The sequence below is a fragment of the Indicator indicator genome, chromosome 2 (assembly GCF_027791375.1).
Source record: "Indicator indicator isolate 239-I01 chromosome 2, UM_Iind_1.1, whole genome shotgun sequence".
Lineage (NCBI taxonomy): Eukaryota > Metazoa > Chordata > Aves > Piciformes > Indicatoridae > Indicator > Indicator indicator.
The window spans coordinates 39,867,583-39,891,931 of NC_072011.1; the positions used below are offsets into that span (position 1 = coordinate 39,867,583).

The 24,349-nt window shown below is 40.7% G+C and overlaps 1 protein-coding gene across 1 annotated transcript; it reads left to right on the top strand.

Annotated features, from left to right (window-relative positions):
* The first annotated feature begins 10,868 nt into the window (after positions 1–10,868).
* Positions 10,869–11,773, top strand: CDC42EP3 (CDC42 effector protein 3). The gene has a single exon (XM_054396476.1). The coding sequence runs from the start codon at positions 10,899–10,901 to the stop codon at positions 11,664–11,666; it is 768 nt and encodes a 255-aa protein (XP_054252451.1). The 5' UTR covers positions 10,869–10,898; the 3' UTR covers positions 11,667–11,773.
* The last annotated feature ends 12,576 nt before the right edge of the window (positions 11,774–24,349 follow it).

The following is a 24,349-nucleotide window of genomic DNA, read 5'->3' on the forward strand; positions in this document are numbered from 1 at the left end:
GTCTGGAGATGAAGAGGAGGCCTGATTGCTCTCTGTGGCTGCCTGAAAGGAGGATGTAGTGAGGAGGGAGTTGATCTCTTCTTCCTAGTATCAAGTGATAGAACAAGAGGAAATGGCCTCAAATTGTGCCAAGGGAGATTTAGGTTGATATTAGGGAAAATTCCTTTACTGAACAAGTGGTCAGGCATTGGAATCGGCTGCCCAGGGAAGTGGTGGAGTCACCATACCTAGATGTGTTTAAAAAACATGTAGACATGGTACTTCAGAATATGGTTTAATGGCCGTGGTGGTTTTAGGTTGATGGTTGAACTCAGGGATCTTAAGGGTCTCTTCTAACCAAAGCAATTCTGTGATTCTGTGACAGCAGCATGAGTTGGGACAAAAAAGGAAGAAATTTAGTGAAGATTTTCATAATCCATTGAAGAATTTCCTTGTTTCCTTGTTAATCTCATTCTAATGACCATTCAACTCTCTAGAGGAGGCAGAACTGCAACAGAGCAGACGATTCATCCTTTTTCTATGTAATAAAACAAGTTCTTTACAGTTACATGTATTTTTCTGTAGCACCCAAAGAGTGGCTGTCAATGGCTCCATGTGCCAGTGGAGGCCAGTGACAAGTGGAGTCCCTCAGGGATCAATCCTGGGACCAGTCTTGTTCAGTATCTTTGTCGCTGACATGGACAGTGGCATTGAGTGCACCCTCAGCAAGTTTGCTGATGACACCAAGCTGTGTGGTGCAGCAGACACACTGGAGGGAAGGGATCCATCCAGAGGGACCTTGACAGGCTGGAGAGGTGGGCAAAAGCCAACCTCTTGAGGTTCAACAAGACCAAGTGAAAGGTCCTGTATCTGGGTCGAGGCAATTCCAAGCACAAATCCAGGCTGGGCAGTGACTGGCTGGAGAGCAGCCTTGAGGAGAGAGACTTGGGGGTGCTGGTGGATGAGAAGCTCAACATGAGCCAACAGTGTGCACTTGGAGCCCAGAAAGCCAACCAGATCCTGGGCTGCATCAAGAGAAGTGTGGCCAGCAGGTCAAGGGAGGTGATTCTCCCCCTCTACTCAGCTCTGGTGAGACCCCACCTGGAGTACTGCATCCAGTTCTGGAGCCCCTATTACAAGAGGGATATGCACATGCTGGAACATGTCCAGGGAAGGGCCATGAGGATGATCAGAGGGCTGGAGCACCTCTCCTATGAATGGAGAGACTGAAAGAGTTGGGGCTGTTCAGTCTGGAGAAGAGAAGGCTCTGAGGTGACCTTATTGTGGCCTTCCACTATCTTATGGGGGCCTACAAGAAAGCTGGGGAGGGACATTTAAGCTATCAGGTAGTGATAGGACTAGGGGGAATGGAATAAAGCTGGAAGTGAGGAGATTCAGGCTGGATGTGAGGAAGAAGTTCTTCAGCTTGAGAGTGGTGAGAGCCTGGAATGGGTTGTCCAGGGAGGTGGTTGGGGCCCCGTCCCTGGAGGTGTTTAAGGCCAGGCTGGATGAGGCTCTGTCCAGCCTGATCTCGTGTGAGGTGTCCCTGCCCATGGCAGGGGGCTTGGAACTAGATGATCCTTGTGGTCCCTTCCAACCCTGACCGATTCTGTGATTCTACCTTATTGTTAGCATTTGCATATAGAGGGCTCTCTGGCCTTCAAGTTTGTTTTAAACCTAGTTTATCAGCCACTTCAAGATGGTAAATATTTATTTCAAGTGAAATGCTTTGAGAATTGAATAATAAGAGAACCGGTGATTATGACTCTCTCACATGTGTTTCAAGGAGATGATAACAAATATTTGATGATATAGAATATTTGACTTAGAGATGAAAGGTATTTGAGAATTGGAGGTAGGGAGTTCAGGTAGAGTGTTACCTGGTTGGTTGGATTTTTTGATTGGGGTCTTGCAAGATGTTTTTACTTTACATTGCCTTTTTTCAAGATCTCTCAGTTAAGGAAATGTTTTAAGCTAGAGATCCTTTTTAAAAACAAACAACAAACCGAACCAAAACAACTCAACTCTAGTTGGAAAATTTTCATTTCAACATGACAGCAGCCTTGGGAGCCCCAAGCTAGTGGAGCTACCAAGTTATTTTGCATGAAAAGTGAATAAAATCCGGATGTAATTCCATGAGTGTTTTTTCTTGCAAAAGAGTTGGTTAAGAATTGCCCATCCCTTCTGCCAGAACTCCTTGCTCTCTAAGAGTGATATTTCACAAAACAGCTGAGGTCTTCAAATGACTCGTTGCAGATGAAAGTAGCAGTCTTGTGATCTTACACCCCTTTCTCAGTTAGTTTTTGTACAGTTCAGTGTGCTGAACTGGCTTATAAGGGGTCAAGTGTATGCACACAGTAGGGGGGGAAGGGGAGAATGCCTTTCTGACAGCAGCAGTTATATTGGGCTTGAACTCTGTTGAAGCACTGCCATCAGTCACACTGCAGCTGTTGGTAAGCCTTTACTGTAAACTGAGTCAGTGGGGAGAATTGCTGCTGTGACTGGTTCGCACTCTGGCAGGTCTGCCTGCTCATGGAGGCTGCAAGGAACTGCAGTGCAGAACCAGGAACCAGCACCCAGGAGTGAGAAATCCGGGGCAGGAACTTCATAAGCTGTGAGAGCGGAGCTGGGTTGGGAAGCTGCACCCTCTGTGTCAAAACAAAGCCATCTATGCTAACCTGCTTCAGAATTACTAAGGGTGTGGATTTGTAATCCATTTAAACTGATATGAGTGCTGGGTGACATCAAAAGGGGCAGTACTGCCTGTCTTAATCCACATCTTCCCAAATTCTTCCTTATGGCAATACCAGCGCTTCTGTGAACAACCTTTGTGTTGTGTCAGGCCACATGTTCAGCTAAAAACTGTTTCTTTTTTTCTCTCTCTCCAGATGAGGTTTTAACCAGACCAGTTACCCAGTCTCTTAGGCAGGACATGGGCTCAGGCTATAGGAGTGTTTTGGTCCCATTTTACAGTGGTTTTCCTCTGCCCTAAGTGTGGTAGTTTTAGGCTATGCCTTTAAAATTTGTTACAGTTTTCGAGCCCCTCACCTCAAGAAAGATAGTGAGGTGCTGCAGCAGGTCCAGAGGAGTGTGACGAGACTGGTAAAGGGACTGGGGAGAAAGTCTTACGAGGAGAGGCTGAGGGAGCTGGGGTTGTTTACCCTGGAAAAGAGGAGACCTGGTGGGGACCTTATCAGACTCTACAACTACCTGAAGGGAAGTTTTAGTAAGGTGGGGTTCAGGCTCTTCTCCCATGCATCTTGTGACAAGACAAGAGAGCATGGCCTGAAGCTGTGCCAGGGGAGGTTTAGATTGGATGTTAGGAAGCACTTCCTCATGGAAAGGGTAATTAGACACTGGAATGGACTGCCCAGGGAGGTGGTGGAGTTGCCATCCCTGGAAGTGTTTAAGGAAAGATTGAATGTGGCACTTAGTGACATGGTCTAGTTGATGTGGTGGTGTTAGTTCATAGGCTGGACTTGATGATGTCAGAGGTCTGTTCCAGCCTCTGTGATTCTGTGAAACTTGTTGGAAGTTGGAAAAAAAAACCTGCCTGATGAATAAAAAAGAGAGTTATTTAAGGTGTTCTAATATGTGGTCAGTCAAAAGCACATCTGCAAAAATAGACTTTATAATGCATTTGATGTAATATTGCATCACGACCAGATTTTTACGTTATTCCTCTGCAGTATCAACAAAGCATGTTTGTAAAATGTTTATAAGCTCAGAGTAGATGTCAGAAAGAAGTCATCATCAGAGAGATGTACTTCCATTGAAATAATGCAGAGATCTTTTATACAGGACTGGGCTGCGTAGTATTTTTGTGAGCAGTCTGAAAGTAAGTGTAAAATCATTGCAGTATGAATTTGCAGGTGCTAGAGATTAGTGAGGAAGCATATTGATAAGGAAGATGGAGAAATCTCAACTCATCTATTGATTGACAGCTTGAGCATATTAAAATAAAATATTTTGCCTTTTTGAAATACAGTCGTGCTTCTTTTCTTCTTTTTTTAATACTAAAGAATATAAATCCAGCCAATGTGCTGGTAGCTTGCAAAGCCTTTTTTTTTTTCTTTTTTTCTGATAAGGAATAGTCTTACTGGACAAACAGTATCATATGAGCACCACCACTGGCCATGCTGTCAAAATTTCTATGTGTATCTTTATCCTAAAAAAGCAGAAGTGGCGGGTGCTCACTCTGAATCAAGAAATAGCAGTGATAACAAACTCCTGGTTTTGCCAGTACAGTTTATTCTGCTTGGAGAATGTGGTTTTCTTTTACCAGCACAAGAACTCTTAAATGGTTTGTAATATAATGCTAACCTGTAAATATAGGACAATTCCTGTTGTAAGATGGTGAGGGTAAAAGTGGAATTATGATCTTACGTGTAAACAGGGCAGTAATGATTGGAAGAAAAAAGTGGGGTTTATTTTTGTACATATTGTTAGGGAGAATTGATACTGAAACGTTGTCACTAATTCTGATCTGCTCTGAAAAAGATGTTGGAAAATTGGACTGGATTCAAAGGAGAGAGAGAAATGTATTTGAAGGCTTAAAATTACCCACCCAGCATCACCACATGAGGAATTCCCCGTGCTCACTTTGGTCATAAAGGATGACTGAGAAAGAGCTTGGTTAATATTAAAGCAACTTAAAAAGAATGAAGGTTACTAGTTGATAAAGGGCCTCTGCAATCTCACAGACTGATACAGAACAAAATAACAACTTTACACTGAAGCCAATTGCTCCAATTAGACAACAGCCCCAAATGAGATAGCTTCAGCAAATCCTTCATGCTGTCTGGTACAGGTGTTTGAATAGTACTATGAACTGTGAAAATTACTTTTTTTTTTTTCCCCCTCCAAACCAGGTTGGCTTTTCTTCATATCTTTTTCTTACAAGCTAGAAGAAAGCTCTTAAATAGGTGAAATGCCATATTAATTTCAATATACAAATCAATTGTCTTGAAGTAAATTTGATTTTCTCTGGCTTGATCATTTTGAAGTGGTACCGTGCAGGGAAAGGTGGCAAGATTTAAAGGAGTCAACAATTAAAAATAATTTCAGGAATTTCTTTTTTCTTCATTTATTAATGTTCTGAGGGTCAGTTTTGGGGTGGAGGGCACAGGGAAACAGAAGATACCTGGAGAGAAAGGCACTGTATGCAGTCTGTCCCTGTCTGTGCTTACCATTCTTGACAATTAATACTTTTTCTGGTGAACTGCCCACAGCTAATATGCTGTTTACCTTCGATTTACATGTGAAAGGGCAAGGGAGATGAAAATGTATCCTTATGTTTTTTTCTTACATTTTCCTTTTACCTTCCAAAGATCACTGATAATGAATTAATTCAATTACTTAAAAAATAATTTTAAAAAAATTCTCCCCACCTAGAGTATAGCTGGAGTTTTCCAAGCTTTCCTTGTCATTCGTTAATATATCTGTGTTACGGAGCATATTCATGTTCCCTTACTTACCCCTGTGCAGACAATTGTTTCAAGAACTCAAGGTGTTCAAGTAGCAGTACCTTGGAGTATTTAGCCACTATTAATCTAGAAAGGTGTATCAGGTGGAACTCTGCAGGGCTGGCTTCCATCTCTGTTACTACACAATATTTTCATTTATGATTTGGATGTGTGCTTATTACATCAGCAGATGATGTTAATTAACCCTGTGTGCAGTAGAGGCCGAGATTAAAGGTGCCCAAGCAATGCTGTCTGTTCAAAGTGTTTGAAATGGATAGAACAACAGGGCAGTGAATACAGGGGCTTTGCTCCAGGGATATAATCAAGAACAAGATGTAGAATAACTGGCTGGACAACAGTTTTTCACTAAAATAGCTAGGTTTTTAGTGGACCACTAACTAAACAAAAGCCAACAGTGTTATGATGCTGAAAGAATACTAAGTCCATTAAGAGAGAAATTGAGATCTCAGCTTGAATATTGTATTTTCTTTGGGACATATTTAAAAGAAAATTTGAACCAAGAGGAGGAAGACAAGAAAAGAAGTTTCAGGGGGAAACTATCAGAGATGCAAAAAACATGGCTTGTGTTGAAAGACTAAAATATTTGTGTTGTTCAATCTGAAGAAGAAAAGGCTGAAAGGAGGTGTAGAATGCATAAAATACAGAACTGTATTCATCAGTGCCCAGGTTGGTGCATGGGGGACTTTAGGTGCATCTTCTCTGACTAGCCTCTGTGGAGTAAACTAATGTGTGCAGTCTGTACCTACAGGGTATTTTAAGAAGATAATCAAACGCCTTCCAGAACTAGAAGGTGGCATCTGGGTCTTTGAAGGACAATGGCAAAATGAAGGAAATGCATCACAGGGGTCTCCTCTTCACCTGTTCTGTAACTGATTGAGGATTTTTTTTCCCTTTACTTTCTAAAAAGTGTATGTGAAAATGGGATAAAACAGATTTGATATAGGCTGAATTTGAGAAAATTAGTTGAACTGAAGTGTGATTAGGCTGTTTTTATAAAGTAAATCTGTAGCTTTGATCATATGTAAAATCTTTGATGGAGGCAGAAACAAAGCGAAGAGGACTTCTGATCAGGGAAGCTGATTATGATATTTAATATTAATTAATTAAAAGGATGGGCCTCTTATAGTAAATATAGATGAACAATCTGGAGGGATGAGTGTTACCAAATGATTTAAAGCTATTCAGAAGGTAGTTGCTTTATAAGCAGAGGCTCACTAGTGACCTGGTCTAGAAGCAGACAGACTTGTGGCCTCTCATCTGCAGAGGCTGGCAGCTGGTACAGACACCTAAGTCCACAGGAACATGAGACACAAGCTCTGTCGTGCATCTGCTGCTTTTCTTGTACCTGCGGAGTTGGTTGTACTAGGAGTTTGTTTTACCAGAATTCAGGAATAGTAACTGCATGAGTTCAAGCCCTTGTTACAAAAACAATGAAAACGGTTTGCACTGATACATAGTGAAAGTAACATCACTGACATTCTCAACAGTTTGTTTATTTGTGCTGCTGAAAGCTATTCATAGCTGAAGCCTAAAGTGAACCCTCAAAGCCAATTCTTTTATGCTTGCAGATATTTTATAGTGTAGAAAAGTTGCAGCAGCTTATTGCATATTTTGTGTCTGTCTTTTGCTGTGATACTGTATTCTCATTTGGGTATTGGAATAACATACAGACTCTGTTGTCTCCTAGTCACTTGCTCCACAAGATAATTCAATGTTACTTTAAATGATGCTTTTGAAATGGCTTTCTCTAAAGTTCACATGCTCCTAGCCAATGATGTGTGACACAGAACCCTTGCAAGGGATTGTCCTGTAGAAAGTCTGTAGGCTTCACAAAGCACACACTTGCTTCTGCTCCTGTGCTTTGGAAACAGAATTGTCTTTTTATAATTTCTTTACCTAGGATGCTGCTTAAGGGTCTAGGTCTCTTGATGTTTGTGCACAAATAAAATTTTGCACTTTGACTTTTAATTTGTCTCTGGATCTGTAATCTTAGCTGTTGAGATGCTTTCTGATAGTCTGCTCTTTTAAAAGAGGTTGTGGAAGAAACTAAGGCATCCATGGAGAACTGAACTATGTGGAAGGTGATGACTGCTGAGTGGACAGAAGGTTCACAAGGTGGATTGAGAAGTGCTTCTGAAAATATTAGTCTTTGTTACCAAGCAAAACACTTATATGAGAGTGTGGAGTGACAGGAGTGAAAATGAGCAAGTTACAGCCCAACCAAAACTTTCATTTTCACTGGGCTGAAGTTTCTCTGGCTTGGCTCATGCTTGGATTTTTTTAGGAAAGGGATCTCACAAATCTCCAACTGGAATAAAAATCCTTTCACGTTTTTCTTTTTTTTCCCATGTTTTTCTTTCATGTTTTTCTTTTTTTTTTTTCCTCCTAAATTAAGGTCTTCTACTCCAGGCTGTCAGTCTAGAACTGTAGACTTGATTTTTCTGATAATTTCTCACTCAGCTTTACGGTCTGGCTATGCATTCACTTAGTTACTGAGTTGGAATTAGTCAAAACAGAAGTCTATGTTATGGTGCATGGAAAGCTTGCCCATTGAGGAAGGAGCCCTTATGTTTTACTTACAAGGTGAAATTTGAAGATTTTCAGTAGAGTGCTAGTGAAATCTGCAGCAAGGATGGCTTTTGTTCCCAGCAGAGAAAACAGCGCTTGTGTTAAGCACGTAGTTGTGAAAGTTCTGATCAAGTGTAAAGACTCTTGCACTGGTCAAATGGTAGACGAGGTCATCACAATTGCAGGAACTGCTATATGGAAGGAGATTATAATTCTTGATGCCGAAGCCTCTTGCGGGGACCTCTGAGGTAGTGTGGTTTTACACTGCCCCTTACTGGGGTTTTCTCATAGTGCAAGAATTAAAGGAGATTTGGGTGCCCAGAAGTTTCCTCTATTTTGGGGGGGGGTTGCATTCTGCCTCCCCTTCCTGCCAGCACTGAGCTAAATAAAATACAGTGGTCGTTTTGTGTGTCAAAACTAATGATTTATATTAAACATTATTTTACCCTTGATTTTAGTATTTCTTGATATTTAGGTGTTTCATTGTGTCCTTTGGGTTTCTTGGAAGTCCCCTTGTGAAGTTTAGTGATGGTTTTTGGAACACATCCAAAATGGTGGAAGCTATGAGGGCTTTGAGTGAACTAGATTTTTTTTTTTTTTTCATTTTTGAACAAGTGACCAACAGGCATAACTTTGGGCCATATAGATCATTCATTCCAGACTAAAAGATCTGAAAGAATGAGGCATTAAGAATCAGAGACAATTTGGCCTGTTATTCCTGGAAAGTGAGATAAAGCCAAGTTCACTAGATAAACAACCTCACCATTTGGCTTTGCTAAGAATAGTCTTCTCTTTAGAGTCGAGGATATTTTGATAACTAAGCGGGTTGCTTGGTAGAATGATAATCAGGGGGAGAAACAATGCAGTGAATGTCTCATTTTAAAACTGAAAGGTAACTGAGTTGACTAATCAGTTCTGTTCCCATGGCAGGTAGCACAAGTAGAGGTCTTATTTAGGACTTACTTTGTATCTTACAGTACTCAGATGGAGTTATGGATGTAATATGAATCTCCTAGTTTTCTGTAGATCTTAATGAATTACCATTTTGTTGTGTAGAAGGAAGCTTTGAAGTGTCTTTAACTGATTGATGCAATCAACTTGATTTTCAAAATTGTGCTTACAAGTATAAAATGTCCTCATCGCTTACTGTACATTTAGCTTATTTTGTATGACAGATTTCGTCTATTTGTATGTGTTGTAATTTGGAGGGGGAGAACTTTTCAATAATATCTGAAGTGCAGTTAATATGTGGTGGGAATCAAAAACCCAAAATACTAAGCTGGCTAGATTCCCAGCTGCCCTTGTGATGCACAGTTAAGTACTTCACTGTAAGAATTAATTACTTAGGCTAAATGATTTGTGAAAATGCTTAAATATTTCCTGATAATTTGGTTGTATAGCCATAAAGCACAGAGTTTTAAAACTGCTGATACTTACTGGGCTTAATTTGATAAAGGAAAACATCTGCTAGGGCATGGATAAAAGGCAGCAAAAGTAGCTGTTTTTACAGACAGCTTCGCTTATTGCATAGAACAGTCTCTTTCAGTGCAAAACCCACAGGCTTCTTTTATGGATTGAAGATGATGATGGACAGCGTGAGAGATTTGTGGCTGAGTATTGTGGTGAGGAGGAGTGACCTGTGATGCTCTGGTGGTCCATGTACGTAACAGGGGAAAGTACAAAAACATCCAGAAGAAAAATGCATTTATTCTAAGATTGTTCAAAAGTCAGGAATTGGTACTGCATGGAAGACATACACCATTAAAGCATTAATGAAGAGTGTTTTACCATGAACTGTGAAAGGCCTGTTAGCCCTTGAGGACTGCTTCATCAGGCTTTTCAGAGACCACATTCTAATAGGATGATTTGGTTTGCAAACACTGCATCATTTGATTACACAGACCTCATGGCCTACGTAACTGATGAGGTAGGCTATAACTAATTGCTATGAAGAATTCCTGTAGTCTAAAGGTTGTAGTCACAAGAATTCATCTCTTCTAAGACATCTGCATTTGGATGTTTCTAACTAATTGTAAAGACTTGGAGTAGAACTTTTTTCAAGTACCTACAAGGTTTGTCAGACGTTCAGCACTAAGTGGGGGCAGCTGATTTTCTCTAATCCAAGGTGGTCTACTCCACTTCCAAAAAAGCCTCACGAATGATTCTGTCAGTCTTCCTGGTTCTATCAATATCTTGATGCTGAATGTTGTAAACATGTTTCTGTATTTACTCTCAAAGGCCAGGATTCTGAATGCCAGAATAAGGAGAAGGTTGAGATAGTAACATTTATTGAATGAATTGTGCTCAGCAACCGTGTCTAAGAAACTCTGACTTCAAAAAATCCTATGAAGTCAGGGAAAGGTTAGCTAGTCCTTGTTAGTCTGAACTCTTTTATCCTGACTAATGAAGGGAAACAGCATCATAAAGCTAATCTGTAGACTGAAACTGTCAGTAGTAGTACTATTTTTTTAAATTTTTTTTTTTAAACAAGACTGAATGAACTGTGAAAAGTCAATTAACGATAACGATATTTTCTATTCCATGCAGGTTTTTTCAAGTTCTGGAAGTAGCAGAGCATTTGGTTGCTAGCTGACCCAAAACTTTTATTCTGCCTTGGAAAGGTCTGCAGTGGGAGACATTCGCCTTCACATACTCCACAGTTCTTTGCGTCAAAAGAGTTCATGTGCAAGAGTGGTTCAAGATAATGATGTAATACTGATAACACTGAAGGTTTCCTTCAGAGAATTAACTGACTTTTCTAAGAGGCTTCTCCTTCCTCTTCCTTTTCTTGGGTTGGGGTTTTTTTTGTTTGTTTGTTTGGGGTTTTGTTTTCTAAATAATTTTCTCTCAGAAACTGCAAGCAAGATGCCAGCCAAGACACCCATGTACTTGAAAGCTGCTAACAGTAAGAAAGGGAAGAAATTCAAACTAAGGGATATCTTATCTCCTGATATGATCAGTCCACCACTTGGAGATTTTCGTCATACTATACACATTGGAAAAGAAGGACAACATGATGTTTTTGGAGACATCTCCTTTTTGCAGGGCAACTATGAGCTATTGCCTGGAAATGAAGGAGAAACCAGAGTTAGTCAGTCTGGTGGCCACTATGAATTCTTAAGGGCAAACAGCACTTCTGAATCCATGTTTACAGAAACTCCATCACCAGTGCTCAAAAATGCTATCTCACTTCCTGCCATTGGGGGTTCTCAAGCCCTTATGTTGCCCTTATTGTCACCAGTGACATTTAATTCAAAGCAAGAATCCATCAGGTCATCAAGAAATCCTAGGCTTAGCTGTGAGCCAGTAATAGAAGAAAAATTGCAGGAGAAAAGTAAACAGATGGAGGAGGGAGAAACATACAAAGATGACATATGGGAGCAAAATGGTTCTTCTTCACATTTTACTAATGGTAGAGACAGTAACTCATCCAGCTTCTCTGAACAATGCACTGATTGGCAAACAGTTGATTTATTTGATGACAATCGACTTTCATGTGAACTAACCAAGACAAAGACTAAGTCAGAAGAATCCCTTTCAGATCTTGCAGGCTCTCTTCTCTCATTACAACTTGACTTGGGACCTTCACTTTTGGATGAGGTCCTCAATGTAATGGACAAGAATAAATCTTAGAACTGGTACTCCTTTGCTTCTTTATAAGTGATTCACTTAAACGAAAACAAACAAAAAACCATAGTTCAAAAATAGAGACACTTAAAATCAGCTGTATTTGCAGTTGTTTGACGGGTTTTCTAAAAATATTCTTAAAATACTATTTTTTTACTTATTGTTTTTCATGATTTTTATTACACTAAATTCTCTTAGCAGGAAGGTAAATTTTAATAACAGTTTTCAGCAAATATAAAATGTTTTTCAGTACCAGTATTAATGATAAGAAACTTAAGAAACAGAGTTTGAGGATGATACTGATTGTGACATTTGGTTAGTTCACTTCTACAGGCTTCTGAATGTATGAGAATCTAAGTGTCAGAAAGGAGACTGATATTAATTATTCACTTTTATAAATCATTGTACATGTAGGCCTCTTTATAGAACCTTGTGTTTGAGGGTTAAATAGTGGTCTTTATTTTCCATAGTACCATTTCTGTTATACCTTCATTGTAACTACTTTCTCAGTCTTACACTTACCACTCTGTATTCAGATGTGAACAATTTGAAGGCTTTTTCAGCTTGGATACCTGGTCCAGAGTCTTGAATGCTTTAAATGAGTATGCATAGATTTACACAAGTTGAGGCTTGGGCCGGACATTGTATATGAAATGATATATTGTAAACAGGTGACACGTGCAAGGTATTATGGTTAAATTATTTTAAAAGTTGAAATATATTTTTTGTGTGCATATTGGCTTTCTACTGCAGAGCCTACACATGCAGTATCTCATCAAAATAGTTGCTTAACATTATTGGTGCTCTTCTGAAAATTATGTATTTGTGTGTTTGAAAGAAATATGTATTGATACTCATTGGGTTTTTTTCTTCATTTATTGCCACACATGCTTAAACTTGCAACCAATTACTTTAATTTTTGAAGAAGGCACTGGTTATTCACAATGCTTGTGATGTGTGCTGCAACAATGTTTTGGGAAATTACCTACATGGATTGCATAGGTATCTTGTGCAATACAATAAAAAAGAAACTTAAGTTCTGTGTCTTTGTGATTCAATACACAGACTCTCCAAAACATGAAGTTTTTTTTTCTGCTCTAATGTTTTCTTACTCTTCTAAGTTTGTAAATCCTTAGGTCCTGTGATGAGGGTGGGTGGTCTGAACTAAAATAACAACCATTGCTCCAGGCAAAAGAATTTGTTGTGGTGGAGAACCTTTGCTCAAGTAAAGTACAGAACTTTTACACTGGCAAAGTATATTTAATAATTCTTTAAAGCTTTCTTGTTATTTCCCTCAGAAGCTGGATGCCTGAATTGCTCTGATCTGCTCAGTCTTATGTGTAAAGACCTAGAAGATGCAAAGTTGAAATTTGCTCAGCTTATTCTGACAGTCTTCTGTAAAATACTGCTTTGTGTAATCTGATCTGGCATCTCAGCTGTCATAATACAGCTTGTCAGATTAAAACTTTGAATTTCTGATTTGTGAGAAGTTTTGCCTTCTTGAAGCTCTGATAAAATTCTTCATGGAAATTAGTCTTTCCAAGGGGGAGTTACACACCAGTTTCCTGAAAACCAAGATACTGCTGCATGTTGGCCTCCTGACTGGAAGAGAGAGAACTGGAAGAATTTGCCTCAGAGAAATCAATAAAATCACAGATTCTGATTTATAACAGAATATTCCCAGAGAGTAATAAGTTTCCTAGAATATTTACAGCAGAGAGAATATTATTTTTTTACAGTTACGTGGCAGTATGTCCCTACACATTCTTGAAAGTATTTCTTTTCCTTGTTGTGTAAGACAATTCTTTCTTAACTTGTGCTCTGAGAAATTAAGACTTTAGCTTTATGGATGGGTGACTATTAGCCTGTGCTATGGGTGACTATTAGCCTTCCTTTGCTTCTCAAGTTATTCATGTATTTAGGAACATTTCTTCTCATAGAACCTCCTGTCAGGGTGTCACGTAAGCCATGGCAGAGATGGATACTAGCACTCCTATGGCAACGTTAGATCAGGGACTGAATGCCAGGAGCTGAGCTGAAATGGGGCTTCTGAGCCCATGGACAGGGGTGGGGTTCCTCCTGAGAACCCTCACACTTCTGGCAGGTTTTTGTGGATAATATTTTTGACCTGAAAGAGAAAACTTGATTTTGTTACCTTCAGTAGGTCATAACTAGTAACAGAAGCCATCTAACACAGTATTGGATTTTTGCTTCGCTATAAATAAAGGAGCCTTGGGCCACTTCCTTTTTGCCAGTCAGGATGAAACTGTTCAGCAAAGTCAAACCCATTTGCTCATCTATCAAATTGCTAATGCCATTCTAGGGCAGTGAGCTGCCTTATTAAAAAATCATGCAGTACTATAAGACAAAGTGCTGATCAATAAAACTACTCAAAAAGAAAGTTACTCCCATGTACTGCAGGCACCAGCTTAGATACAACATGTCAGCAGTTAGCCAAGCAGATTTTTTTGCCAGTCCCTTCTTGCATCGTTCCAGCTATAAGTGCTTAGAGGTCATTGTCCTAAAATACTCCCTGGAAGTGGTCACATTACACTATGAGATACTGTCCTTCATACACTTTTAAAAGATCAATGGACCTGGGCCTTTCCTTGCTTCTTGACAGACTACTGTGTATTGTAAGTCAGCTTAGTTGCACCTGATGAAAGAAAGTCAGGCCCAGACCCAACCCAGAGCTAGAACTATCCCTAGTGGAAACCACTCACCATAATTTGGTCCCCAGGAGCTACCTGTTGCAATCTCAATGGGAGTACCTTTGTGAGAAGTATTTCCTAGGATAGCAATATCTTCACTGAACTTTCATAGTGTCTATAAACACAGCTTCACCAGGGAATATTTGGCTTGGCTTCCCCTCTCACGCTGTGGGAAGTGGTATTTTTCTAGGTCTGAAATGACACAGATCGGTGTCACAGGAACATAAGAACAGCTGTACTGGATCACATCAAACTTCATCCAGCCAACATCCTGTTACCCCAGAGTGAGTGCCCAGTGAGGAGTATAGGGCACAGAAGACTCTTAGGTTGATGAGGCATAATTTTCACTTTGTACATTCAAACTGACTACTCTCAATCACCTTCTTGTCCTTCATTTGTTCAAACTGGTTTAAAGGATTGTTTACTCAGTCATCTTCCCAGGGGTTATGATGGGGCTGACAAGATCCTCCTTTCCCTTCTTGAAGACAGAAGTAACATTTGCTTTCTTCCAGTCTATAGGAACCTCTTCTGATCACCATGACCTTTCAAACGTTGTCAAAAACGCCCTTGTAATAACGCTGGCACTCTGGGTTGCATGCCATCAGGCCCAGTGGATTTGTATATGTCCATTTTGTTTAAATATTCTGTAATTTGATCCTCCTCCATCCTGGGTAAGTCTTGCCCTAGACTCTCTCACTGGTCTTGGGAACCCTGAAGGCCAGTCTTACCAGTAAGGAATATGGTAAAGGAGGCATCAAATACTTTAGCGCTTTCCATGACCTTTTTTTAGCAGACCTCCTTTCCTCTTTCAGCAGGTAGCACACATTTTCCCTACTGTGCCTTATTGCTGCTGATGTATTTGCACAAGGCTGTCTTGTTGCCCTTCACATCTCTCATCGTCACCTCACATTCAGTTCAATGAGACTTGGCTTTCCTAACCTTGCTCCTGCATGCTTTGACAGTGTTTCTATACTCCTCTTGGGTCACTGGATTCAGCTTCGACCTCTTTACATGCTTCATATTTATATCTGAGTTTAGTTAGGAGCTCCTTGTTCATCCATGCAAGCCTCCTGTCACTGCTGCGTGATTTCCTTCTCACTGGGATGGACCTTTTCAAGCTTGGAGGAGGTGATCCTTGGAAATAAGCCATCCCACCTGGATCCCTCTTCTCTCTTTGTAGGAAACAATTCACACAGATTCATAGAATCGCAGAATGCTAGAGGTTGGAAGGAATTTCTAGAGATCATCGTGTGCAATCCCATTGCCAAAGCAGGATCACCAAGGGCAGGCCACACAGGAACACATCTAGGTGGATATTGAATGTCCCCAGAGAAGGAAACTCTATAACCTCTCTGGGCAATCTGTTCCAGTGCTTTGTCACTTGCAGGGTTGTTCGTGAGTATTGTGAAAATATAGTGGGCCTGATCCAGCTGGTACCATGACGGTGAGCTGAACTACAAACTGACAGACCAGTCTGCAACGAGGTGACCACTGCTGCCAGTGTGCCAGAAGGGCCTCTACCTGTGGAACCAGTAGCTATTTACTGAGAGGTTCATATACGCTTTAATTCACTTTCCCACAGCCTACCAACCCTTGAACCCACTGGTTTTGATTTATTCTAGCAGACATTTTCTTCCCCAACTGCCTTTCCCATCCGTTTCAAAGATACAGCATTTTGTTATCTCCAGCTCCCATCCTTTCTCACACGGTTCCAAGGTACAAAATCACTTATTACCGTCCAGGCTCCCACATAGATGTGAAGGCCAGCTAAACATCCTGCTAACTACTCCCTTGGGTTCCCACAATCACCCTCACTGTAAAGAAGTGTCTCTTCACATTGAAGTTGAACCTCCTGTGTTCCAGCTTGTACCCATTGTTCCTTGTCCTGTGACTGGCACCACCAAAAAGAGACCACCTTTTTCTTGACACCCACCCCTCAGATATTTATAGACATTGATCAGATCCCCTCTCAGCCTTCTGAAGACTAAACAGCCCCACAGTTCTCTCAGTCTTTCTCCATAGGAGAGATGTTCAAGTTCCCCAGTCATTATTTATGGTCTCTGTCGGACTCTCTCCAGCAGATCGCTTTCTCTCTTGAACTTGGGAGCCCAAAACTGGACACAGTATTCCAAGTGTGGTCTCACCAGGGCAGAGTAAAGGGAGACAAGAACCTCCCTTGACCTGCTGGACACACTTTTCTTAATGCACCCCAGGATGTTGTTGGCCCTCTTAGCCACAAGGGCACATTGCTGTCCTGTGGAGAACTTACTGTCCACTAGGACTCCAAGGTCTTTCTCCATGGAGTTGCTTTGCAGCAGGAAGACTCCTAGCATGCACTGGTGCCTGGTGTTATTCCTTCCCAGATGCAGGACTCTGCGCTTGTCCTTACTGAACTTAATGAGGTTCTCCTTTGCCCAGCTCTCCAGCCTGTCCAGATCTCATTGGATGGCACCGCTGCCTGACGGGGTGTCAGCCACCCCTCCCAGTTTCATATCAACAGCAAACTTGCTGAGGATACACTCAGTCCCCTCATCCAAATCATTGATGAAGATACTGGAAAAAAAAAGACGCAGTACTGATCCCAGGGGAACACCACTGGCCAAAGGTCTCCAACTGGACTCTATACTGCTGATTACAACTCTCTGAACTCTGCCACTGAGCCAGTTACCAATCCACCTCACAATTGGGCAATCATCTAACCCAGTTTTCTTGAGTTTACCTACAAGGGTAATCAAAAGTCTTGCTGAAGTCAAGATAGACAACATCCGCTGCTCTCCCTTCATCTATCCGTTTGGTCATGCCTTAGAAGGTGGTTATCAGATTTGTCAAGCATGTTTTTCCCTTAGTGAATCCATTCCGGCCTCCAGAACAAGATGCTCCATCACCTTTACAGGGATGGAGGTGAGGCTAACTGGTCTGTAGATGTTCAGGTCTTCCTTCTTGACCTTTCTGATAATAGACGTGACATTGTCCCTCTTCCAGACATTACTTTCTGTTTCTCAGTGATACTGTAGGATCTTAGGGCTTCCACCTATTCCTTTTTGATAAAGCATAGCAACATTTCTGGGGATATATTCTCTTTTCCCTCATCTTCATTTCTAGTAAATGTTGTGTGGTGGGTTGGACAAATTGTGAGAATAGACTTACTCAAAATACTTCTATTTCCTCTCCTGGCAGATACACATATCTGCAGTTCATGATTCCTGTATTTCTGTTTAATCATGAAGTATTTTCTACATTCAGAAAAGCTTCACTTATTATCGAAACAGCTCTCACTAGAAAAATGCAGATAGGGAGAGTAACTTAATAAGCTGCCTGTAAATGTTGACTTTCTGCATCCACAGGATTGCAAGAGCTTTAATTGTACATGGCTTATAAAATTACTTTTGAATGCCAGCTACAAATATGCTGGGATTCTATAGTGAGCTATGTATCCTGTGGCAGTGTTGGGGAAATTCTAACCACACTAAGGATATGCATGCTGTGAAATGCCATTTCTCTTACTGGAAGTAACACACTTTCTAACACTGACAGCTGTATTTGCACTGGTATAGGGTGCAACCAAGCTAATAGGAAAAATAAAGGGAAAAGGAAAGAATCCTCCAACTAGAGCATTAACGTGAACTTCTAGGCTCTCTTGACTCCAGCATAGACTTGAACTTTGGACATGAATTTAGGCAAATTGTTTAATCTCTCTAAAGCTGAGAATAACATGCCTAGAATAAGAAAGACAACATTGTACTTCTATCAACTCTTGTCTGTTTTGTCAAATTACATGAAAAAAAGATTGCAGATAATTTGTTTGGAGTGCAGTGCTTAGACTAAGAGCATTAGCTGGAGTATCTAAGGAGTATTATCATATGGAACTGCAGTGCTTTACTGGACTATACACAATATGGTATTGTACAAGTGTATGTTCGACAGACTGTATAAGGTTTCAATGATAAATGCCTTAAATTCCATAAACTTCCATGAAAAATTAGATCATTTGAAGAAAACATCTAGGCTTTGCTATAGGCAATCATAAGGGAATATGATTGCATGATTTGTTAAAAAGGGCAAGATGGGATAGTGATGGCTTCAGTAAATCCAATATTCAAGAGTTACAGACAAGACTTGTATTGTATTTAACCATTATTGTTTGTCTTTTTGGAACTGTGCCAGGAAGCAAGGACTGTTTCATCCTATGTCTGGAGAGTGGGTAGAACAACCTGGCTGTCACTACAGTTCAAGAAATAATACAACACATGTCCTGCAACAGAGGGATGTTCACTGTGCCATGACATGTCACACAGAGGTCAAATTTGTGCAGAACCGCTTAAATGTGAACAGGTGTGACCAGACCACCATGAAATAAGTCTGGTTAAGTGCTTCTAAATGATGCATGAGACACTTTACCCTAGGAATATTTGTAACCTTCAACCATGCTGGACCCATGTTGTATCTGTCACTTCCTAAAGCAAGCAAGAGAGAGAAATGCACATCCTTATTACTACTGCATCATAAAAAATATTTATCCTCTTAAAATTGTGGCTTGATTCCTGATGTGAGACTAATCAAAGTATATTTTAATTTCCTACTGTTATTGAATGAAAGGAGAAAAAATACAAGTGGTCTGTGTGTGAGGTGCCATACTTTCACCAGATCGTTTCATAAGGATGAGAAGGAGTCGTCTAGAAAGAGGATTACTTTGCACTTCATGGAATAAGAAAATGTCTCTAAAAGCCCAATGTGTAGCTTTCCCACAATCTGCAGGAAGCTGTGCCATTGCTCACTACGTCTCTGTGCTTTCACACCAACCTGAAAAACCTCTGTACTTTTTCCACTTAACTTTGACATTAATTCATTCATCCTGTGTTGGCATTGAGTGATGGAGAGACAGTGAATGCTGAGGCCAAGATCCATCAGCAGAATGGTATTAAGACATAGATAAACCATGCCTGTCCCCCTCTGCCACATAAGTTCAGTTCCTTCTACTGAAAATTGAGTCTATATAGGAATGAAAAATGAGTGTCTGCTTGAGTCTTACTCCAGTCGTAGACAGGTTTTTGTGAGGGTATACCCTACAGCCAGAAGCCCAGGAGTACAAGTTGTGCATAGTCCTAGAGCTTTTACCTGCTGGAATTGTGGTCTTTTCTTCTTTCTCCAAAGTGTCACTCAGATTAAAGTGTGCCTACTGTCCCTTTTTTTCCCTATTTATCATATAACATGACATGAAGCAAAATAGGAATCACATAATTTTCCATTTGTAGGGCTTCTCTTGCAGTTCTGGAAACTGAATATGGATTTTAAAACATTGTATTTCATCTCTCTATCCATTGTTAACTTGTGTTTGCAAGGTGCATTCTGAAAGCTCACTTGGTGTGTACTTGCATCCCAGAAAGCCAATTGTATCCTGGGCTGCATCAAGAGAAGTATAGTCAGCAGGTCGAGGGAGGTGATTCTCCCTCTCTACTCCACTCTGGTGAGACCCCATCTGGAGTACTGCATCCAGTTCTGGAGCCCCTGTTACAAGAAAGTTATGGATGTGCTGGAATGTGTCCAATGAATGGCCTTGAGGATGATCAGAAGGCTGGAGCACCTCTCCTATGGAGACAGACTGAGAGAGTCGGGGGTAGTCAGTCTGGAGAAGAGAAGGCTCCGAGGTGACCTTATTTTGGCCTTCCGGTATCTTAAGGAGGCCTACAAGAAAGCTGATGAGGGACTCTAGGATGTTGGGTAGTGATAGAACTAGGGAAAATGGAGCAAGACTAGAAGTGGGTAGATTCAGATTGGATGTCAGGAAGTTCTTCACCATGAGGGTGGTGAGACACTGGAACAGGTTGCCCAGGGAGGTGGTGGAAGCCCCATCCCTGGAAGTTTTTAAGGCCAGGCTGGATGGGGTTCCATGGTAGTTTTAGGCTGTGCCTTTAAAAATTTTCCACAGATCTTGAACAGAAAGTAGTGTAAATAAATTACTATTGGGTGTAAAAAGGAAAACAATGATAACTCTAAACAATCCTATTGGAGAGATAACAGATATAAGCTAGTAATGTAAACAATCTTGCTCTTTTTCCACTTCTTCAGCTCTGGTTGATGCTTGTCCTGGCTTTACTGACCTTGACTGCCTTGCTTTTGTTGTGACTGGTATTAACAACAACTTCTCTGCTCTTTCTCTTTTCCCTTTTGTGTCCAAGGGGGGTTATGAGGGGGGCAGGAATGGAGAAACTATTAGCAGCTCCCTTGTTTTTTGGCCACAGGGGTTCTTGTGGTGTTCATAACTTGTAAAAACCTGTAAATATTGTAAATACTGTATATTTTGTACATTTTCATTGTGGATTGTAGTTCTGCTTGTAAATACAGCTTCATTTGTTTCCAACTGGGCTGGTCTGGCAAATTTAACGTTGGGGGGAATTTTCAACCTACCACAGGCTCTAAGCAACCTGATCTAGTGTGAGGTGTCCCTGCCCATGGCAGGGGGGGTTGGAGCTAGATGATCCTTGAGGTCCCTTCCAAACCTGACAATTCTATGATTAAATCATACATTAAATCATGTCCATTTAGCCCTTTGCATGTCGGAAGCTACATCATGCCAGTGGGCAAATCTGAGGAAAGAACATTAGTGGCTGACCTACTGGGTAATGCATCTTTTTTGGGTACAGAATACGACTCAATCTATATCTATTAAGACTTACATATGAACACTTACAAATAACCCACTATTGCTAATGGTTTTTAAGAGCTTTGGCATCTTCAAGAGCAGAGAGAAATCCTGTTATGTGCCTCAGGTCTAATAAAGGCTTCTTACATGATACAGCCTCTTTTGCGTTGGGGGAGTATAGGCACACTTAGATGGTCTTTCTCTGCTACCCAGCTGCTTGTTTTCATCAAGTTTGTAACAAATACAACCGAGCCATTTACCTCTCTGTGAACTTTGACTGAAGCAGGCCGAGGTTTTCAGAAGTACTTCAGGATGTCACAAGCATACACACAGTGAGATTTCCAAACCGCATTTCTTCAGAAAGTCAGGCTAATTGTGCATTACATTGTATCACACACTGAAGCCTAGGAAGTCAGGCCTAATTTTACTCGGTGTGTTGATATTCAGATGTGTGCTAAGTGCAAATGAATTTAAATATTTTGGAGTCTAATTTAGGCTTGTTTGTTCATTGTTTCTTAGTGCATCTTTTAATCTGCTGTTGACAATTCTATCTCTTCCTTTTTAGGAAATGTATTAAAGATACAGTTTAAACTATCTCGTAAAAAGTTCGTCACTGTCAGGCAGAGATATGCACAACTGGGCTTGCATTTGGCTATTTTCTGGATTCTCTGAACTGCTTCCTTTTAGGGGAAAACACTAGTCTTTATTCAAATGGGATAGATATATGCAGTTATTTGCATTCTATACCTGTTTTTAATATTCATTATACTTTCTACCATCATTAAACTTATATTAAAATTATTTGTTGATATATGCCAGCTTGTCAAATTAGCCAGCTCTTTTAATTTGTGTGCAAAAAGTCTGCACATAGTCTGCACATGATAGAGTCAAAGTAGAGATGTTATACAATCTGAAATATTGAACTTTGACACTTTCCTTCTAAAATTCATGTAATAATCTATTCAATCACATTTCCTGATTAAATCTACATTTCATTTGAACCTGTTTTCTTGTCTAGTTGAAGTATTTTTCTAGTTACAAATGTATGTATTATGAAGGAGAGTTCACAAAGGTATGAAACTTTTTTCATAGTTAGAAAGCTGTGCTACTGGGAAATAGCTATTCTAACTGAATAAACCAAGAATTCCCAACTCAAAAGAACTGGCTGCAAAAGAATACCTTGAGAAGCAACAAATGACACAGTTGTGGTGGTTTTCTTTCTTTCAGTAACATAAGATGTTGCTTTAAATAGTATTTCCCTTCTACAAAACTCAGTAATGTCCATACTTGATAAAGAAAAGGAAGAAAAGAAACTAAGATGTATCTTAAAGTGATTTATACCGGTGAGGCATTCTCACAGTACAAATAAAGATTTTTCCATTGTAAAACTGTTAAACAGACTGAAAGCTGTAGATCTGACCTGAGAATAATTGGCGTCCCTGGTGCTCTGTGTATTTTCATATTGAATATCTTTCAGGTAGTTTTATATTGAAGCAGGGTTTAGCTCCTGTGGAATGAAGGAAGAATTATCACTTTAAAATATATTATCTATAGATCTGAGCGGCTGTCAGAATGCAGTCAGACAACAGAGCTATCTACAGGAAGCTATATGAGTTTATAAGGGGTGACCTCATTGCTGTCTACAACTACCTGAAGGGAGGTTGTAGCCAGGAGGGGTTTGGTCTCTTCTCCCAGGCAACCAGCACCAGAACAAGAGGACACAGTCTCAAGCTGCACCAGGGGAGGTTTAGGCTGGAGGTGAGGAGAAAGTTCTTCACAGAGAGAGTGGTTGGCCATTGGAATGGGCTGCCCAGGGAGGTGGTGGAGTCACCATCCCTGAAGGTGTTCAAGAGGGGATTGGACATGGCACTTGGTGCCATGGTTTAGATAGTCATGAGGTTTAGGGTGACAGGTTGGACTCGATGATCTTTGAGGTCTCTTCTAGCCTTCTTGATTCTATGATTCTATGATTCTATAATGCTCCAGCGGTTCTGGGTTTGCCCCCTCCTCTTCCCCTCAATTCCTTGCAACAAGACCACAATAAAGTACTAAATGTGTCTGTCTTCTGGCCACCAACCCTTGACCAGTCTAGAGCACAAGAAACGTGCAGAAATGAATAGTGAGCTGGGAAATCCTTGACAGTAACACCTAGGTGGACTTGGAAGCTTCCAATTCAGTCCATTTAGACCATGGATCTGAAATATAACCATGACAAGATCCCACTCTGAAATCATAGAGTGGTAGGGGTTGAAAGAGGCTTCCAGAGATTGTTGAGTCCAACCCCCCTGCCAAAGCAGGATCACCTAAGGCAGGTCACACAGGAACGCATCCAGACAGGTCTTGGAAGTCTCAGTAACGGAGACTCCACAGCCTCTCTGAGCAGCCTGTTCCATCAACCTTACAGTAAAGTTTTTCCTCATGTTGAGGTGGAATAATATGATTCAGTGTTTCTGAGAAAGAATCAGGTACCTCTTGAACTCCTAGATAATCACCACTTGTATTCTATGGTAACTTATTCCTGATGTTTATCTTAGGGGAATTTCAAGATGATCTCATAAATTATCTTCATCCATTTATAGAATTGTTTTCCCCTTTTCTTAGTTGCACTGTTAGATCCAGTTGGCCCAAACTCTTCTTACAGCTTTTAACACCAGAAAGCGTTTGGCTTTTTTTTTTTTTAATTTTGTGTTATAAATAAATTGTTTAGATCTTTGGGTAAGATTACCCATTAGTTGAATATGCTGAAAGAGAGTAACAAATACTTTTATAGCCTTCCTGTAAGCATTGTGCTAGATGAACAGTTTCTTCTGATCAGACAAAATATACAAGGAATTTAAAAACAGCAAAGCTAAACCTGGTCACAAAGATGTGTAGCTCTAATGTTTTGCTTTTAAATGTCTATTTAAGACTTGTGGAGTCAGTAATTGTAAGACAAGCCACACACTCAAGAACTGGACACAGTACTCAAGGTGTGGTCTAACCAGTGCTGCGTATAGGGGAAGAATGACTTCCCTGCTCCTGCTGGCCACACTATTTCTGATGTGGGCCAGGATGCCATTGGCCTTCTTGGCCACCTGGGCACACTGCTGGCTCATGTTCAGCCGGCTGTCAACCAGTACTCCCAGTTCCCTCTCTGCATGGCTGCTCTCCAGCCAACCCAACCCCAGCCTGTATCACTGCATGGGGTTGTTGTGGCCAAAGTGCAGAACCCAACACTTGGACTTGTTGAATGCCATCCTGTTGGACTCTGCCTATCTGTCCAGCCAGTCAAGGTCCCTCTGCAGAGCCCTCCTAGCCTCCAACAGATCGACACCTGCTCCCAACTTGGTGTAGTCTGC

Coding starts and splice junctions, on each gene's coding strand:
- CDC42EP3 (XM_054396476.1), top strand. CDS start 10,899: ATGCCAGCCAAGACACCCATGTACTTGAAAGCTGCTAACAGTAAGAAA.